The sequence below is a fragment of the Toxorhynchites rutilus genome, chromosome 3, assembly GCF_029784135.1.
Source record: "Toxorhynchites rutilus septentrionalis strain SRP chromosome 3, ASM2978413v1, whole genome shotgun sequence".
Taxonomy (NCBI): domain Eukaryota; kingdom Metazoa; phylum Arthropoda; class Insecta; order Diptera; family Culicidae; genus Toxorhynchites; species Toxorhynchites rutilus.
The window spans coordinates 229,135,350-229,152,391 of record NC_073746.1 but is presented as its reverse complement, the minus strand read 5'-3'; the positions used below and the strand labels follow the sequence as shown (position 1 = coordinate 229,152,391).

The 17,042-nt window shown below is 36.2% G+C and overlaps 1 protein-coding gene across 1 annotated transcript; it reads left to right on the top strand.

The window, feature by feature from the left end:
- Positions 1-4,609: 4,609 nt before the first annotated feature.
- Positions 4,610-11,938, top strand: LOC129778076 (tubulin alpha-8 chain-like). Its single transcript, XM_055784730.1, has 4 exons — positions 4,610-4,740; positions 10,363-11,581; positions 11,639-11,817; positions 11,893-11,938. Exons 1-3 carry the CDS (start codon positions 4,729-4,731, stop codon positions 11,716-11,718), a joined length of 1,311 nt encoding a protein of 436 aa, XP_055640705.1. The 5' UTR covers positions 4,610-4,728; the 3' UTR covers positions 11,719-11,817; positions 11,893-11,938.
- Positions 11,939-17,042: the final 5,104 nt, after the last annotated feature.

Genomic DNA, 17,042 nt, shown 5'->3' with positions numbered 1-17,042 from the left:
TAGAATGCATTCAAGGCGTGATATTTGGCAGAGAAATCTCAACTAATTACTAATAAAAATGACGCAAGTAATACTACGTTGAGACGACGAAGTTTCTCTAGGAACGTTAGTGCCATTTAAAAATAAGGATTCACAATTTGTGGCTAAAATGGATTATTAACATACAAAAATTCGTTTCGAAAATTCATAAAAATTCGATGTTCGACAAAGTTTGTCAAAAATTGTTTTACCATCTTGTAATCATTTTTCAAATTTTCTACATGACTTCTATTTTATATGAAAAAATTAAAAAAATAAGAAATATGTAATTTTGATATTGCAAATTAAAGTTTTTTTTGTAAATAAAAAAAGAGTACTAGTTTCTTTTCTCAGTATATATTTTTTCACGTTTGGACATCTATACTCTATAACTCTTTCTAAGACACTATTTCGGTAAGACTAATAGTTTTTAGAGATATAAATTATCTATGATTTCTCTTACTAAAATCGATACGCCCTTTTCAAAAGTTACGCTTGAGTCAAGAAATTCCCAAATGCTGTGGAAAACTCATATTTCCTCCAACCTAAACAGAATTCAAACTTTCATTCGAATCTAAAATACTCATGTTTTTTGCCATTTGTCGAGTTCATTTGGAATTGCTCTATATCAGTGGTGGCCAGGTATAGACACGGTGCGGGCCGCATTAGAGCTTTTATTATAGCCGCGGGCCGCAATGATTTTTTCCTTACTACTTTTCATAATGGAATGTCAAATATACGTATTTACCTGGTACTTTTTTGACTTACTTTTTATTTTAAATTAGAAAGAATTCAATTCTATACCTGTAAAACTTATAACTCGAGAACAAAATGAGATAAAACCCCAAAACTTTTATTGGAGGTATAAAAGTATCCATAATTAACATTTTTGGCAAATTTATTCGCTTCTTCACGCAGAGTCGAAAACACTAAGGCCAATCATCAATCGCTGCAGCTTCTCGATAGAATTCTTTAGCGATTGGTAATTCCAAAGAGAACGTCCACAGGCACGTAATTTGGGGAGATGAAGTCTGGCAGCTTTGTTGTCAATCTCGTTTTTAACCGTTCCAGGAGTTTTTTGCATCGTTCCAAACATATTCGCTTCAATCTGGCCGTCAATAAATGACTCACACATCGATGTACGCACCAATTTATTTCGACTGATAGACACTTTTGTTTCCGAAGAGGATTGCGTTGAACGCGTTCATGAAAACGTAGATAATATTGTACAGCCTACCGACCTCGGACTTCTCTTTATGGGCCTATCGCCCACAACAGCTGTTTCTTTGTACTTTTGTAGTGTACGGAACACGAATCGTTCATCGATAGGAAACGGTTTGAGCAGCTCGTAGATCTGTTTTGCCGGTTTTCCGCATTTAAATAACGTGACACATGCCACATGCTTCACGTACAGACCGAATTTTATCGTTGCTAGGAAACAGAGCAAGTATCGATGGAACCACGAAACTTGGTGAGAGAGAAGTTCAACACTGTTTCGATTTCTCTCGAACTACTTTTCTTGAGCCATTTTATCTAAATCAGCTTGAGATAGCGATGCGAGGCGTGTCTTCCAAACGACTCTCAATGATTTTGTTCCTTCACCTTGATTATAATTCTTTCATAACTAATAATAACTGCTCACAAATATTTGCGGATTCAAACAAAAAAGTAATAAAATGAGCATGTTTTATTAGTTCTGGAAATCGCGCTTCTGGAACATATCTGGAGTAGGAATTCAAGAAATCATGGTTTTGAAATTTGTCACACAACTCTAAATCACACTGTGTTTCAATGAGATCCATCTGCATGTTTTCTGCATCGAAACTGAATGGGGTAGAGAAAATTGGAGAATTTCTTTATGGGCTTTGAATCACCAACATCTGCGAGAAAAATTAATCCACTGGACTTACACAAATGTCAAATTTCATGGTATGGGTACATTCGTAATTGTTCGGATCGTTGACGTTTATTCGCCAGCGAGTAACTGACAACGTATAAACCCGAGTTTACCGCCGTTACTTGCATGAATTTATATGAGTGTGAGCAGAACAGAACTAAAAACGTGAAAAAGTCTTTTGAGTACTGACGAGAACGATTGTCAGAAGATTAAATTAGCACGAAAAAAACGGAAATAAAAACAGAAAAATATTAGTTTGGACACACGATTAACAAGAATTACTCGCAATGTTATTTCTAATCAATTGTATGGAAGAATTTTCAACAATATTCATAATTTCGTTCATATGATTTTTTTCAAAATCAGGCCGCGGGCCGCATAAACAACGTCGGAGGGCCACCATTGCTCTATATAGAAATAAAAGATGTAGTCGTACGTCAAAACCAAGTTGAGCCGAACTTTTCGAAATAAAGGAGGTGTCGAAATCACCACCCCTATATATATATATATATATATATATATATATATATATATATATATATATATATATATATATATATATATATATATATATATATATATATATTTTTTTTAAGATATATATATTTTATTTTAAGATGGTGCAGATAAATAGTGCATCGAGTTGGTGTGAATTTGTGCGCGCACATCTGATTTTTTATACGATTTCAATACTTTTCATCTAGGCTCATCCTCCTATCGTACCACCGTACACGTGATGAAGTGCACTAGAAACTTTTTACATGAAGGATAATTCTGCGTTTTTATCCCTTCTTTTTATGTTACCTTCAATAGTTTAGCATTCCTTTCAGGAACCTCGACTTCTCGTAATCGCATTGTTTGCGTTTACGTATTCCTATGAATATGCGTATTTCGAGTAACGAATCCAGTAAATTGTGCTTTTGCTCTTCTCAAATACCTATGTTTGGGTGTGCGTATAGGCAGATGAAAAGCAGTTGGAAGCAATGAACGCATGTGTTCCAGATTGGATTTGAGCTGCATTTCGTTTCGGTTAGTAACCGCTGTGGGCAACAGCTGCTAAAGTGAACAAAGTTCGTTCAGCCGGTCTGCCACAGTAGAACCGGAAAATTATTTGTAAATTTCAAGGTTGATCGGAGAGACTAGCAGGAGCCGATGGACCATCGTGTCCGAAATTTAGATTTTTTTTCTGAATAGGATGTGCGAATTCGCTTGCCTATATGCTGTATCTTGAATATTTGAATAATATTACTAGATAATCGCCTAGGTTACGTTGTTACGTTGCAGAGCAGAGAAACGCCTGCATTCTCTCAACTTACTGATTAGTATCACCGGCTTGTTTCTACTTTAGTATTTTTGAGTTTATCAATCAATTTCAATAAAACCAATCAATGAGTTAGCAAATGCAAAACTTCAACGTTTTTTTCAACGATGTGCTTGGCTCTGGATGAATACTCCGCATAGATATGATATTTGTGTCGAAAATTTTACCTCTTTTTACTTTTAACAAGAATCTTGATTTAATTAGAATATTCGTGACGCGTATGCTTAATCTTATACGGCAACGCATAAGTGAGTGGTGCAGTTCGTTCTTTAGCTATAAGGATAAGGAACTAGCTATATACTCATAAGGAACCGGTCGAATTTAGAAATCTTTTCGTCGTCTGTGTATTTTCAGAGTGAACCGACGGAAAGAGAACTGGAGCAAACTTTTATTTTCTACGAAATTCCGAAAATATGGTGTATAATAACTAGCGTTCTTTTCATACTCATCATTCGTGAGAATCATCAGGATCCGAGACGTGTAGATTTAATAGTCTGGCTGTATATTTTTCAACTCGTACTCTACCGGATATCCTTCCCCTAATTTGCAAAATTCAAGCATGACGGAAATACTGTGTAACAGTTGTCAAAACTTAAACTGAATCTGGTGTCATTTTTGTGCTCCACTGACATTATCAGGTCTCAGCGAACAGTTTAATCCAACTTTGTGAAATTTCTTTACCTTCTAATCCGGTCCCGAAGCATGACAGCGAATCGACGATCAAAACTCAAGTTAAACTTCAACATGATTAATTACGTAGCATTCATATGTGTTTGGCAATGATAATTCCTAGATATAGAAAAACGTAATTGACTTCAAAGCGTTTGGCCCAGATGAAGCCAAAAATCAGCAAATCAGCGTGGTCGGAGATTTCGTTCGATATAATTGAAAGAATTGCACCTCATAATTTAGGTCGACATTCGATGAGTTGATTCTCTGAATTCGGCAATGAGAGGGTACGCATTTCATGTGCTCTTCAATTAATCTTCCACCGCGAATGATTGGCATTTTTCCAGTGCTGCATTCAGTTGGCGGAACATTTAAGAACATATCATGCACACACGAGAGCTGCCATTGCTGACAAGAACAATGAGTGATGAGAATGAATGACCAAAAACCATCCCTATTTTTTCGTTCATGTAACTGATTACTAAAGTTATCTAACCACTTCCTGTTTATCATACCAGCGCGGTGCCGCCGGATATAAATAATGCATTGGGAGTTATTTTATTTCGCAACAAAACTTGACAGTTTGGTTGATGGAGGATTCTCGATGGGGGAGATGTTTTGGTTATCTTTGGATTGTTGATTTTACTTGCCTTTGGGTGACTTTCATGATCGTTGCACATTAGAAAGATCGTAGTAGTCGTGACGTTCTTGTCATTTATTTTGAAAAACTAGTTCAAATTGTGGTGTGCTGGAAAATTAGAAAAAAATTTCTAATAGCCTGTTTACTAGAGTTGGATGAATATCACAAACAAACGAAAACGGGATGGCTAAAAGTGTAAGTGATGTGAATCCAATGCTTATATGTATATTTTTGATTTGAGAGGCCAACTTCATTCCTCTTTAGTTGACATTCAATAATTAAATTTTCCACTTGTTAACTGTATGCCCAAGCTTTGCTAATCTGTTATCCTTTTGTGTTCAATATAATTGCTGGTCCGAACTTTGTCTTGTTTGTATCGAATAATTTAATAAATACCGATGCTTCTAAAACTTGATGAAAATCAAATTTTAAAATTTATTTCTATAATAGTTTATTTATGTTACTATATGGTTATAGATCAACATCAATACTTTGATGTATCAATTTCTTTATAACATTTAGAGTATCGGTTGTTAGACTGTGATTTGTTTTCTGGCATGACTTATGTGACAACAAAATAATAATTAAAAAAATATATATATATATATAGCCATTCTATGCCTAACTGATATAGTGCTTCTCAGATTTTCGTCAAAAGCGGTAATTTTGTTCTTTATCGCAAAATATTAGACCCGTATTTTTTAAATATTTTCGTTAGGGTGGCTAATATTTTGCGATAAAGAACAAAACTACCACTTTTCATGGAAATCTGAGAACCACTATATCGGTTTGGCATGGAATGGCTGCAAAAACAAAAGCTTCATAAAACGCCTTGCACATAACTTCTAGGACCCATACTGCTGTTCTACGCATAGTTGTCCCATGTTCCAAAATCAGCAACTGAGAAAAACGCTATCAAAGTTTTCTCGCATATTTGTCTACCAAAAGCTTTAAGCATTTTAATTTAGCAATACACCGGGTTTTTTATAAGCACTATACTATTGTTAAATGAAATGTGATGAGATCCCCTCACTGAATCAATCAAGCTTGATTATGGGTTAAAAAATTCATGGTGGGGCTGTTATGCCTAGAATATCTGTTTATTTGTTTATTTGATCATTTGGAGCAGGGACAACATGGGACAATTGAACTTGATGTTGTTTTTTGATAGACTGGGAACAAACGATAATTGTTTTGTGTTTTTCCGAAAGATTATGCATAGAAACATCGTTTTATGACGAAATGAGTGATTCGCAACACCTTCGCAGAATATAAATCTCTTTGTTATTAGGTATTCGCCAACAAGGTGCACACGTGTTCTGTTAAACTTTTTCTTATTTGTTTGAGAATTAGTTCGTTCTTCCAAATCAGAAAAGAGTGCATGAGGCCTACTGAAAGTGTGACATGAAATTCTTGTACTTGAACCGACTTATTATATTATGGATCTACAAAAAATACATGGTGGGACAGTTATGAATAGAATACCAACATGGGACAATTGAACTTGATGTTTTTTTTAAAGTTGGGAATAAACTATATGTTTTTTTTTGTGTTTTTCCGTAAGATTATGCATAAAAACAACGTTTTATGAAGAAAAGTGGAAAACGTCAAAAAGTAACATGGGACAACTATTTTGCAATTTATTTTGTATGCAGTTCCTAAATTGAACTGGGCATCATTCCCTCTTCCCTCATACGAAACACGCTGCATGCTCATCAACATACAAACACTTCCAGAACGTAGAAAACTTACAATGCTTTTCTTTATAAACGATCTTATTTCACAACGCGTACGGTTCGCGGAATTGTTATCTGGCTTAAACTTTTATGTACCAGGACGTCAATTAAGAACAAGGAGCTTATTCCAAGTAAAATCATCTAGAACAAATTGTGCAAGCAACGCTCCTGTTGATCGCACGATGCTTATGTACAATCGTCATTGCGACGAAATTGACATCACCATGAATAGAGAGCAAATAAAAAACATGCGTCGTGAAAATAACAATAAGTATATAAGAAAACATTGTAATAACATATGTAGTCTACATTTGATTGACGAAATAAATAATAAAGTCTAATAAATCAAGGTCTAACCGAGCCAACACATCCCGCGACGGCACATTGGGTTATTTCCCTCGGGTCCGAAGATGGTTTTTTCATTCGATCTGGCTACAAGATACATCTCGCACGACCAAACAACATGCTCGATGTCTTGAAAGCTCTAGATAGTGATTAATTTATTTTTTCAGGAATTCAATTAAATAATTCAGCTTTAAATATTGTCTGACACCAAACGAGTACTAATTATCGCACTGCCATCTTGGTAGTTTAACTCTTTGTGGTCGTTTGTCTGCTCTCAGCCACCACAGCAGAAAACAATGCTAATCTTATATTAGGCTGTCTAAAAAGTCATACGGTATTTTTTTTGAATTTTCATTTGTTCATAAAATTAGTTACAATCATCTGTTTTAAGTCAAATATGCGCCGTTTTGTTCGATGACTTGTTCCCAACGAGATGCCAACTTCATAATACCCCTGTTATAGAAGCTCGCTTCCTTATTGTCAAAAAACTCGGATAGCCAATTTTCACAGGCCTCTTTTGTGGCTAACTTCTGACTACCTAGCTCGTTCGCCATGGACAAAAACAGGTGGTAGTCACTTGGTGCAAGGTCCGGACTATACGGCGGATGCAAAAGAACCTCCCATCCGAGCTCCCGGAGCTTCTGGCGCGTCACCAAAGAAGTGTGTGGCCTGGCGTTGTCCTGATGGAAGACAATGCGGCCTCTGTTTATCAAAGATGGCCTCTTCTTCATGAGTGCTACCTTCAAGCGGTCCAGTTGTTGGCAGTACAGGTCCGAATTGAGCGTTTGGCCATAGGGAAGCAGCTCATAATAGATTATTCCTTGACACACAGCAGAACCTTCCTGGCCGTTAATGAGGGCTTGGCCACCGTCTGAGCCGCTTCAGCGGGCTTCGACCACGACCGTTTGCGCTTCATGTTGTCGTAAGCGACCCACTTTTCATCGCCAGTCACCATCCGCTTCAGAAACGGTCGATTTTGTTGCGATTCAGCAGCGATTCACATGCGTCGATACGGTCAAAGATGTTTTTTTGCGGGTCCATAAACTGCACAAATTTTATTGGCAGCTTGAGATGCATTTTTGCCTTTGTCATAGTAGTACTGTAAAATATGTCGGATTTTCTCTTTATTTTGCTCCATATTTGCGACACTATAACTCACGAACGACTTAACCAAACAAAACACTGTCAAGGACTATATTATAGCGCGACTATAGGACAAGGACTATAAAATACCTTTCCAACAAGCTATAGTATGACTCGATACAATGAATACAACTAGAACTACACGCTTACAACGACACCTCGCGGAAATACCGCAGGGCTTTTTTGACAGCCTAATATTTTACTCAACCAAGTATCAGTTTATGCTTTTCCTAAACGTAGCTTGATGTCTAGGGAACCTGTTCACTAATCAATACGGTGTACCTATGAGTAATAGATAACGGTACTCAGTATCAAACAACGTCATCACCCACACAAGACAATGGCCAGTGCGTTGAATGCATAGAAATGTGGGACAAAAATCATAACAGCAGAATTTAGCCATTGTAACACTTTGGTGTGATGGAAAAGTTTGTTCATAAATATTAGAATTACTGTTTGCATAAATGTCTGATGTCATTGGAATAATCGCATAAGTGTCTCAAGCTCATAATCATTTTTATAACGAACTAGCTGACCAGGCAAACTTCGTCTTGCCCAAAATTTGTTTTTTGTTATCAATACCTTCAAACATTCACGTTTTCTTACTATGAGCAAGTTCATGGGTCCAATCGCAGAACTGTTCATTAATTGATCTTCTATTCGACCCCGTTGAATTTACCTTTTACTTTAATATTGTTAGTATTTCTAATAAAACTCATCATTGTAATATCAGATTATTTTCAGACACAATTCTCGTTCATGATTTTTCAACCACTTGCAAATAACATGTTTCTCCGTTACATGGAATAAATGTTTTATACAGAAAATAAAATAGAATAAAGACAGCCCTAAATCGGACAATTCCTTCTTCGAGTTTTGCTCTTATTAACACATCCGGCGATCTTTTTTTTGTATAAATAGAAGAAGATATAGGAGTGCGTTTCATCACATTAAAATCCATTTCCAGTTTCGAACAAAGATCAATTTCGCTAGCGCAAACATCAAATGGACTAACTGTACTTGTCACTATGTAATTGTAGAACATATGGGAACTAAATTTTCCGAATTTTCCCTTTTTCCTTCAGAGTTTTCCGAAGTTTTTCAATTGTCATGTTTGGTTGGAATATTTTTGGTTGAAATATGTGTAATATTTTTATGGGACCCCTTCTTCATTCCAGAGGAGGGAGGGGTGTCATACCATTATAAAACATTCCTCATACCCAAAACCCTCACATCCCAAATTGAGCTTGATTAGCATTCGAGTTATGCAAAAAAATTTGTTCCATTTGTATGACCGCCCACCCTTAGAGAGCGGGAGGAGTGTCTAACCACCATAGAAATATTTATTGTTTCCTAAATCCTCCACATGTCGAATTTGGTTTCGTTTGCTTGATTAATTCTCTAGTAATTCAGAAATTTGTCTTTCATTTGTATGGCAGCCCTCCCTTAGAGAGAGGGATGGAGTGTCTAACCACCATAGAAACATTTATTACACCCTAAAACCTTCGCATGCAAAGTTTTGTTTCATTTGCTTGAATAATTCTCGAGTAATGCAGAAATTTGTGTTCCATTTGTATGGCAGCCCCCCCCATTAGAGAAGGGGGTGGAGAGTCAAACCACCATGAAAACATTTATTACACCCTAACACCTCAATATGCTTAATTTGGTTTCATTTGCTTGAATAATTCTCAAGCAATGCAGAAATTTGTGTTTAATTTGTATGGCCCCCTTAGAAAGGAGGGTGGAGAGTCAAACCACCATTAAAACATTTATAGCACCCTAAAACCTGAATATGCCTGATTTGGTTTCATTTGTTTGAATAATTGTCAAGTAATGCAAAAATTTGTGTTTCATTTGTATGGCCCCCCTTAGAGAGTGGGGTGGAGAGTCTAACCATCATAGAAACATGTATTGCATCCTGAAACCTCAATATGCCTAATTTGGTTTCATTTGTTTGAATAATTCTCGAGTAATGCAGAAATTTGTGTTTCATTTGTGTGGCAGCCCACCCTTAAAGAGGAGGAGGGGGGGGGGGGGGTGTAGAGTCTAACCACCATAAAAACATTCAAACGTATGTATAGTCCACAAAAAAATTAAAAAAATGTTTATTTTTCATAATCTTGCATGTTCCTCTGCTTTTTCAAGGAAAAATAATTCCGACCAGTTTGACACTCATGCCCAAATTTAATACGACCTCAAAGGGTTAAATGATTCACAATATTGACTTACTGTGGGAAGTGATGTGGCGTAGTGGAAACATCCATACCTCATTTTTCCGAAATGGAAGTAAAGTTACGAATCAGCCAAAAGTGTTGAAAGTCACTATAGTGCAGAAACAAGAAGAAGAATACTTATTGTACGCTAACTACAATATTTGCTTGATATTTTATCGGTATTTCAAACAGCAGCTAATACGGTTGAAAAGTGAAAAACGCAGGAATTTAATAATTATGTTATTGAGATGAAAGAACGACATTCCGGCCATAATTAAACGCGACAAACAAAAATTCGCAGCTATTGCAGCACAATCACGTCTTATCATAACTTACGACGTAATTTATGTGTTAATTTTCTCGCTTTCTCTTGTTTTCAGCGCGAAATTATACAATTGCACATGGGTCAGGCGGGGGTGCAGATGGCAAGCGCTTGCTGGGAGCTATACTGTCTGGAGCATGGAATCTATCCGGACGGTCGCTTCTGTGATTGTACGATGAATAATGACTGCAGTGCGTTTTTCAGCTGTGACGGTCAAAGCCGCTGCGTACCGCGTGTGGTTATGATGGATTTGGAACCATCGGTTATTGATGAAATACGAATCGGGGCCTATCGGCATCTATTTCACCCGAGTACGCTAATCACGGGCAAGGAAGATGCTTCGAGTAACTTCGCTAGAGGTCACTATTCGTTGGGTCGAACGATGATTGACGTGGTGATGGATCGCGTTAGAAAGGTGGTTGAGGGATGCTCCACTGTACAAGGTTTCATGATCTTCCACAGTTTGGGTGGGGGAACCGGTTCTGGGTTCGGTACGCTTGTACTTGAAAAATTGCTTGACGATTATGGTAAAACATCGAAAATAGAGTTTAACATATTTCCATCGCCAAGAGTTTCGCCCATTATTGTCGAGCCTTATAACGCTGTTCTTTCGTCACATGCTGGCATGGATTACAGTGATTGTTCGTTTCTTCTGGACAACGAAGCTATTTACGATGTTTGCGATCGGAGTCTCAACGTATCGGAACCAACGTATACAAATTTGAATCGACTAATCGCTCAGATCGTTTCATGCATTACATCATCTCTGCGATTCTCTGGTGCCATCAATGTAGATCTTCTGGAATTCCAAACAAATCTCGTCCCTTACCCTAGAATCCATTACCCCTTGATTACCTACGCACCCTTAATACCGTCTAGAAACGCTAAACATGAGCAGATGACAACTGCGCAAATCACCTCGGACTGTTTTGAACCGGGCAGTCAGCTGGTTAAGTGTGACCCTCGTATGGGGAAGTACATGTCCTGCTGCCTGTTGTATAGGGGTGAAGTGTCTCCTGTGGATATAAATCGTTCTATCCAGGAGCTGAAATCAAAGAAAGCAGTTAATTTCGTAGATTGGTGTCCGACGGGATTCAAAATCGGTATCAATTATCAGCCACCGGTAGCCGTTCCTGGAGGTGATTTGGCGAAGGTAGAACGGGCGACATGTATGCTCTCCAACAGCACTGCCGTACGGTCTGCCTGGGAGAGGATTAGCTTGAAGTATGGACAGATGTATAAAAGGAAAGCTTTTTTTCATCACTTCTTGAATGAAGGTTAGTATTTTCAATGTATAATATTTTGGAATTATATTTAATGACCGTATGTTGAAGGCATGGAAGTAAATGATCTAAGTGATGCAAAGGAAAATATTTTGACTTTGATAAGCGATTATGAAGAAGTTGAACGATAACTGCGAATTTTTAACAACAGTATTGAATATGTACTAAATGGCCGTGTTCCTGATTTGTTGGTGTTCATGTTGGAAAGATCCGGCAGGATAATTTTAACGGTGAATTAGCACAAATTTATTGCAGTGCGATCTTTAGAATTGATCCTTTGATTTATCTCAATTTCACTGATTTAGATAAACCGCTCATGTGTATTTTCATCGATATGAACTGAACTCGAGAAGGAAGAAAACTAAATCAATTGTTGTGAGTTATGTATTGATATTTTTCGCAATAAATTGAAAAAAAAACAAAGCAGTGATATTTTATAATCCAAATGATACGACACGCCAAAAGGAAATAAAAATTGATCATACTATCGAATCAAAAACTGAAAAGTTCCAAAAAATTGTTTCAAATCCTATTGTTCAAGTACAGGCTGATTGAAAAAAAAAACAAACATGGCTAGGTGATTTTTTTTTGCAATTTGACGCCATTGGATTTCTTTTTATGGGACTATGTTGGCATAGACCAGTGCCAACAGGCCAACAACTTTAGTAGAGCTCAGAGACAAAATTCAATGCGTAATTCGCATAATTCCGGTCGAAATGTGAGGCTGAGTAGTGGAAAATTAAGTCCGATGGATCGATCACTGTAAACGGGCCCGCGGTGGCTATATGATCGAAATCGAATGTCATTCTTAAAATGTAAGAGTTGAAAATGTACAACCGGAATAAATTTGAACTCAATATCTCAAAATAAACTGTGCTTCATTAATGAAAAATATTTAAATGTTTAATATTTACAATGTTATGTTCATATAACAACATAACATTGTTAATATTTTCTAATAAAATGGATCTTCAATCTATATATATAAAAATGGATTTCTTTCTGTCTGTCTGTCTATCTGATTCTTATGGACTCGGAAACTACTGAAACGATCACCATGAAAATTGGTATGTAGGGGTTTTTGGGGTCGGGGAACGTTTTCGTGATAGTTTGTATGGCAGCCCCCCCCCCTTTCTATGGTGGTTAGACTCTCCAACCCCCTCTCTAAGGGAGGGCTGCCATACAAATGAAACACAAATTTCTGCATAATTCGAGCAAATGGAACCAAATTAAGCATATGGAGGTTTTAAAGTGCAATAAATGTTTCTATGATGGTTAGACGCTCCACCCCCTCTCTAAGGATGGGCTGCCATACGAATGAAACACAAATTTCTGCATTACTCGAGAATTAGTCAAGCAAATGAAACCAAATTTTGCATGTGAAGGTTTTAGGGTGCAATAAATGTTTTTATGATTGTTAGACTCTCCAACTCCCTTTCTAAGGGAGGGCTGCCATACAATTGAAATACAAATTTCTGCATTACTCGTGAATTAATCAAGTGAATGAAACCAAATTTGGCATGTGGAGGTTTTAGGTTGCAATAAATATTTCTATGATGGTTAGACTCTCCACCCCCCTCTCCAAGGGGGGGGGGTGTGCCATACAAATGAAACACAAATTTCTGGATTACACCAGAATTAATCAAGCAAACGAAACCAAATTTGGCATATGGAGGTTGTGAAGGCAATTAAAAATATATTCTACAATTATATAGTGACAAGTGCTGTTAGTCCATTTGATGTTTGCGCTGGCGAAATTGATCTTTGTTCGAAACTGGAAATGTATTTTAATGTGATGAAACGCACTCCTATACCTTCTTCTATCTATACAAGAAAAAAGGATCGCCAGATGTGTTGATAAGAGCAGAACTCGAGGAAGGCATTGTCCGATTTAGGGCTGTCTTTATTCTATTATATTTTCTGTATGAAACATTTATTCCATGTAGCGGAGAAACATGTTATTTACAAGTGGTTGAAAAATCTTGAACGAGAATTGTGTCTGAAAACAATCTGATATTCTAATGATGAGTTTTGTTAGAAATACTAGGAATTTTATAGTAAAAAGTAAATTCCACGAAGACGAATAGAAGATCAATCAATGAACAGTTCTGCGATTGGACCCATGAACTTGCTCATAGTAAGAAAACGTGAATGTTTGAAGGTATTGATAACAAAAAACGAATTTTTGGCGGGACGAAGTTTGCCAGGTCAGCTAGTGCAAAATAAAACACAGACGTCTAGCTTAGATGCTGTCCACTATACAACAACCTACGTTTCATATATTTATACTCGTCTCGTGTGGTTTGTTATTTTTGAGTTTTTCAGGGTAAAAAAGTAATTAATTAAATGCGACATACAGTCAATCGCAAAATTGAATGTACAAATGCTACTTCATGATACTTTCCATTTATTTAGTATAAAATATTTAGAATACATTGATTCTTTTCATTCATATTAATTATTCACACAGTTTTCTGCTAATTGTTTATTCCTAAAAATTGAAAACAATCTCTATTCTAGGCTTCGCAAAATTGAGTGTACACCATAAATTTCTCGGAACAAATTAGTTTTGTAAGTAAGTTGCTTTGCGAATTAGCATTATTTTTTTCATCAGTGATTGGTGTCAACACATTGTTTGGGCAGTGTTGGTTTTTGTTTTTTATTGATGTTTGATTTTTTTTATCAGAGGAAATAAATAGATATTGTTACACGTACAATCATAATAAGTATGCATTGTCGTGGAAAGACATTGCAGGAAATAGCAGCTATACTCGGAAGAACCTACTATACAGCAAAAATGATAATAAACAAGTGGAAATACGAAGGAACTATGGAAAATCTACCGAGTAGAAGACACAAGCGTATCCAGTCTTTTGATTATGAACGAGTAATTGTGCGAACATTTCGAAAGAACCCTAATACAAACATTCCTAAATTGACTACCGAGGTAGCCGACATCATTGGAAGACCTGTCAGCACAGACACTGTCCGGAGAGCAGCATATAGGAACAATCTAAGAGGTCATGTTAACTGTTAAAAATCTTTCATCTCAAAGGTGAATATGAAAAAACGACTACAATTTGCTAAGGCATATGTTAACAAAACTAAGGAGTTTTGGAACAAGATATTTTATACGGATGAGACTAAAACCAATCTCTTTGAATCGGACAGATGCACAGTGGGGCCGTTCTGAAAAAAGACGGTCAAAAATCTTTTCTCGTCTTACGTTACATTTTAGAGCATGGGTGTCTTCAGAAAAGTTGTTCAGAATGTTGATTCGAATAATTCAACGGTTTCATTTACACTCTTACTAAGTTATAGGAAAAATTAAAAGAGCTAACTTTTTATACTTACGAGATAGTTGAGTTATGTCTTCAGTAACATTGTAGAACTATAAATTTGATGAAACTTTGCTGAAGATACATAATATCTATCTATCAGTCCTTCAGAGATATAACTATTTTTCTGGGGAGATCTCAAAATTCTAAAAAAATATCAAAATTTTATAAATATATATATTTTTGTATCGCGGGACACTGCTTAAATTCTGAAAAATCACAAACCAAGAAAAGGCGTATAAACACATTCTAAACCTTCAAAATTCAACTTGCAGAGAGATCAGTAATCAGGTTGTTTTTTAAGATTGCTTATGACATCCGACTCTTTGATGAGCAGCTTGCGAAAACGAAAATCGTAAAAGGACCAATTGCTATCACCAACTGCAATAAAACTACCGCAAAATAACTCAAATTTGAGGTCTGATAATGAGATAGAATCAAAAATTGATTTATATATTAATATAATGCAAATAAACATAAATAGTAGATAAATTATGAAGAAAACAGACTAAAATTAAGTAAAATGTGCTGTGAAAATTAGTATAAAAAGTAATGTTCCCGAGAGTTCCCGAGTTCGAAAAGAAGTTTGCCGAATACTTAAAACCCTGACGAACAAAATGACGTTGAGTATTGATGCACAAACGTGCACATTTTTGAAAAATTTAATGATTAAAAGTCACATATTTTTGATTTGTAACCACTGTACATCGCAAAGTTGTTATTTAACACTAATAGTGTCTTCGGCAAAGTTATATATTTTCATGTTATCTAAAACTTTGTGGAACATATTGAGTTGATATAATGTGATTTAAGCATAACTTAAGATAAAAAACTAGTTTTTAGATAGTCTCCCCAGAAAAACTGTTATATATCTGAAGGACTGTTAGATAGATATTATATATCTTCGGCAAAGTTTCATAAAATTTATAGTTCTACAATATTGCTGAAGACATAACTCAACTATTACGTAAGTATGAAAAGTTATTTTTTTTAATTTTTACTGTAACTTAGTAAGAGTTTAAATGAAACCACCAAATTATTCGAATTAACATTCTGAATAACTTTTCTGAAGACACTCATGCTCTAAAATGTAACGTAAGACGAGAAAAGATTTTTGACCATCTTTTTTCAGAACGGCCCCACTGTGAGATGGTGTGAAGGAAACTAGGATTGGTGCTTCGAATTCAGCATTTGGTTCCCACAGTAAGAGTTAGGATATTCAGAAGGGGTGGAACCGTGTACGCCATCTTCTCGTGCCTCGACACTAAAATACCCCCAAGGCAAGAACTTCGTCACTTTGGACGGCATAGAAGAGCTCTTTGAACAGTTTTCGACGAGTCAAAAACCGGCTCAAACTTTGCGGACAACCCAATATTCGAAGCAATTATTTGATCTGCTTGAATGAATGTTGCCTACCGTTAGGCTAAATAGTTGGGTGGTATAATACCTCTAGCAGAGTTGATATACGGCTAAGTCATACTGCTGTTCATCTTTTTTTTTTGTCGCTGGTGCCCATCTGCAGGTATAAACATTAACATTATTCCAGTGATTTTCGATTATCAACGTTCTCTTTTAAGGGGGTATTCTAGTGTAGAGACACTATTTTCGGACGTTTTTTCGAGCTTCGTAAAAATAAAACAAAGTATATTTTTACCATCCATTATATCATTATTTGTTCATTTTTCCTGTAACAACAAAACAAAAATTGTACGGAGAAAAAAAATACATAACTAGAATAGTTAAGAGCTGATGAAGTGAGGTGGTTCAAAAAAAAGTTGTGCCATGGGGTACACGATTCCAGCCCTTCTGGTTATCTGAATCAAAAAAATCGAACAGATTCTGAATCACTAAAGATGCCGCTATCGCATGAACCTCGGACAAGTCAAAAACCTCTTTTTTGACAAAATGACGGCCGTTTGAAGAACAAAATGCGGTTCAAAATGGTTTTTCCTACGATTCCCGATTTTTTTAAAAAATAGTCAAATAAAAAATATCTCTTTTTAGAGGTTCATGCGATATGGAGATGCCTGCAGATTGTATCCATACAAATACGACCCAAATCGGTTAAGAAGGACTTGAGACATCGTGTACGCCAGTTTGAAAAAACTAGTTTCGAG

Excerpts from the sequence above, each read along its gene's own strand:
- LOC129778076 (XM_055784730.1), top strand. Across the intron at positions 11,582-11,638 it reads TCATCACTTCTTGAATGAAG|GCATGGAAGTAAATGATCTA; the intron begins GTTAGTATTTTC and ends CGTATGTTGAAG.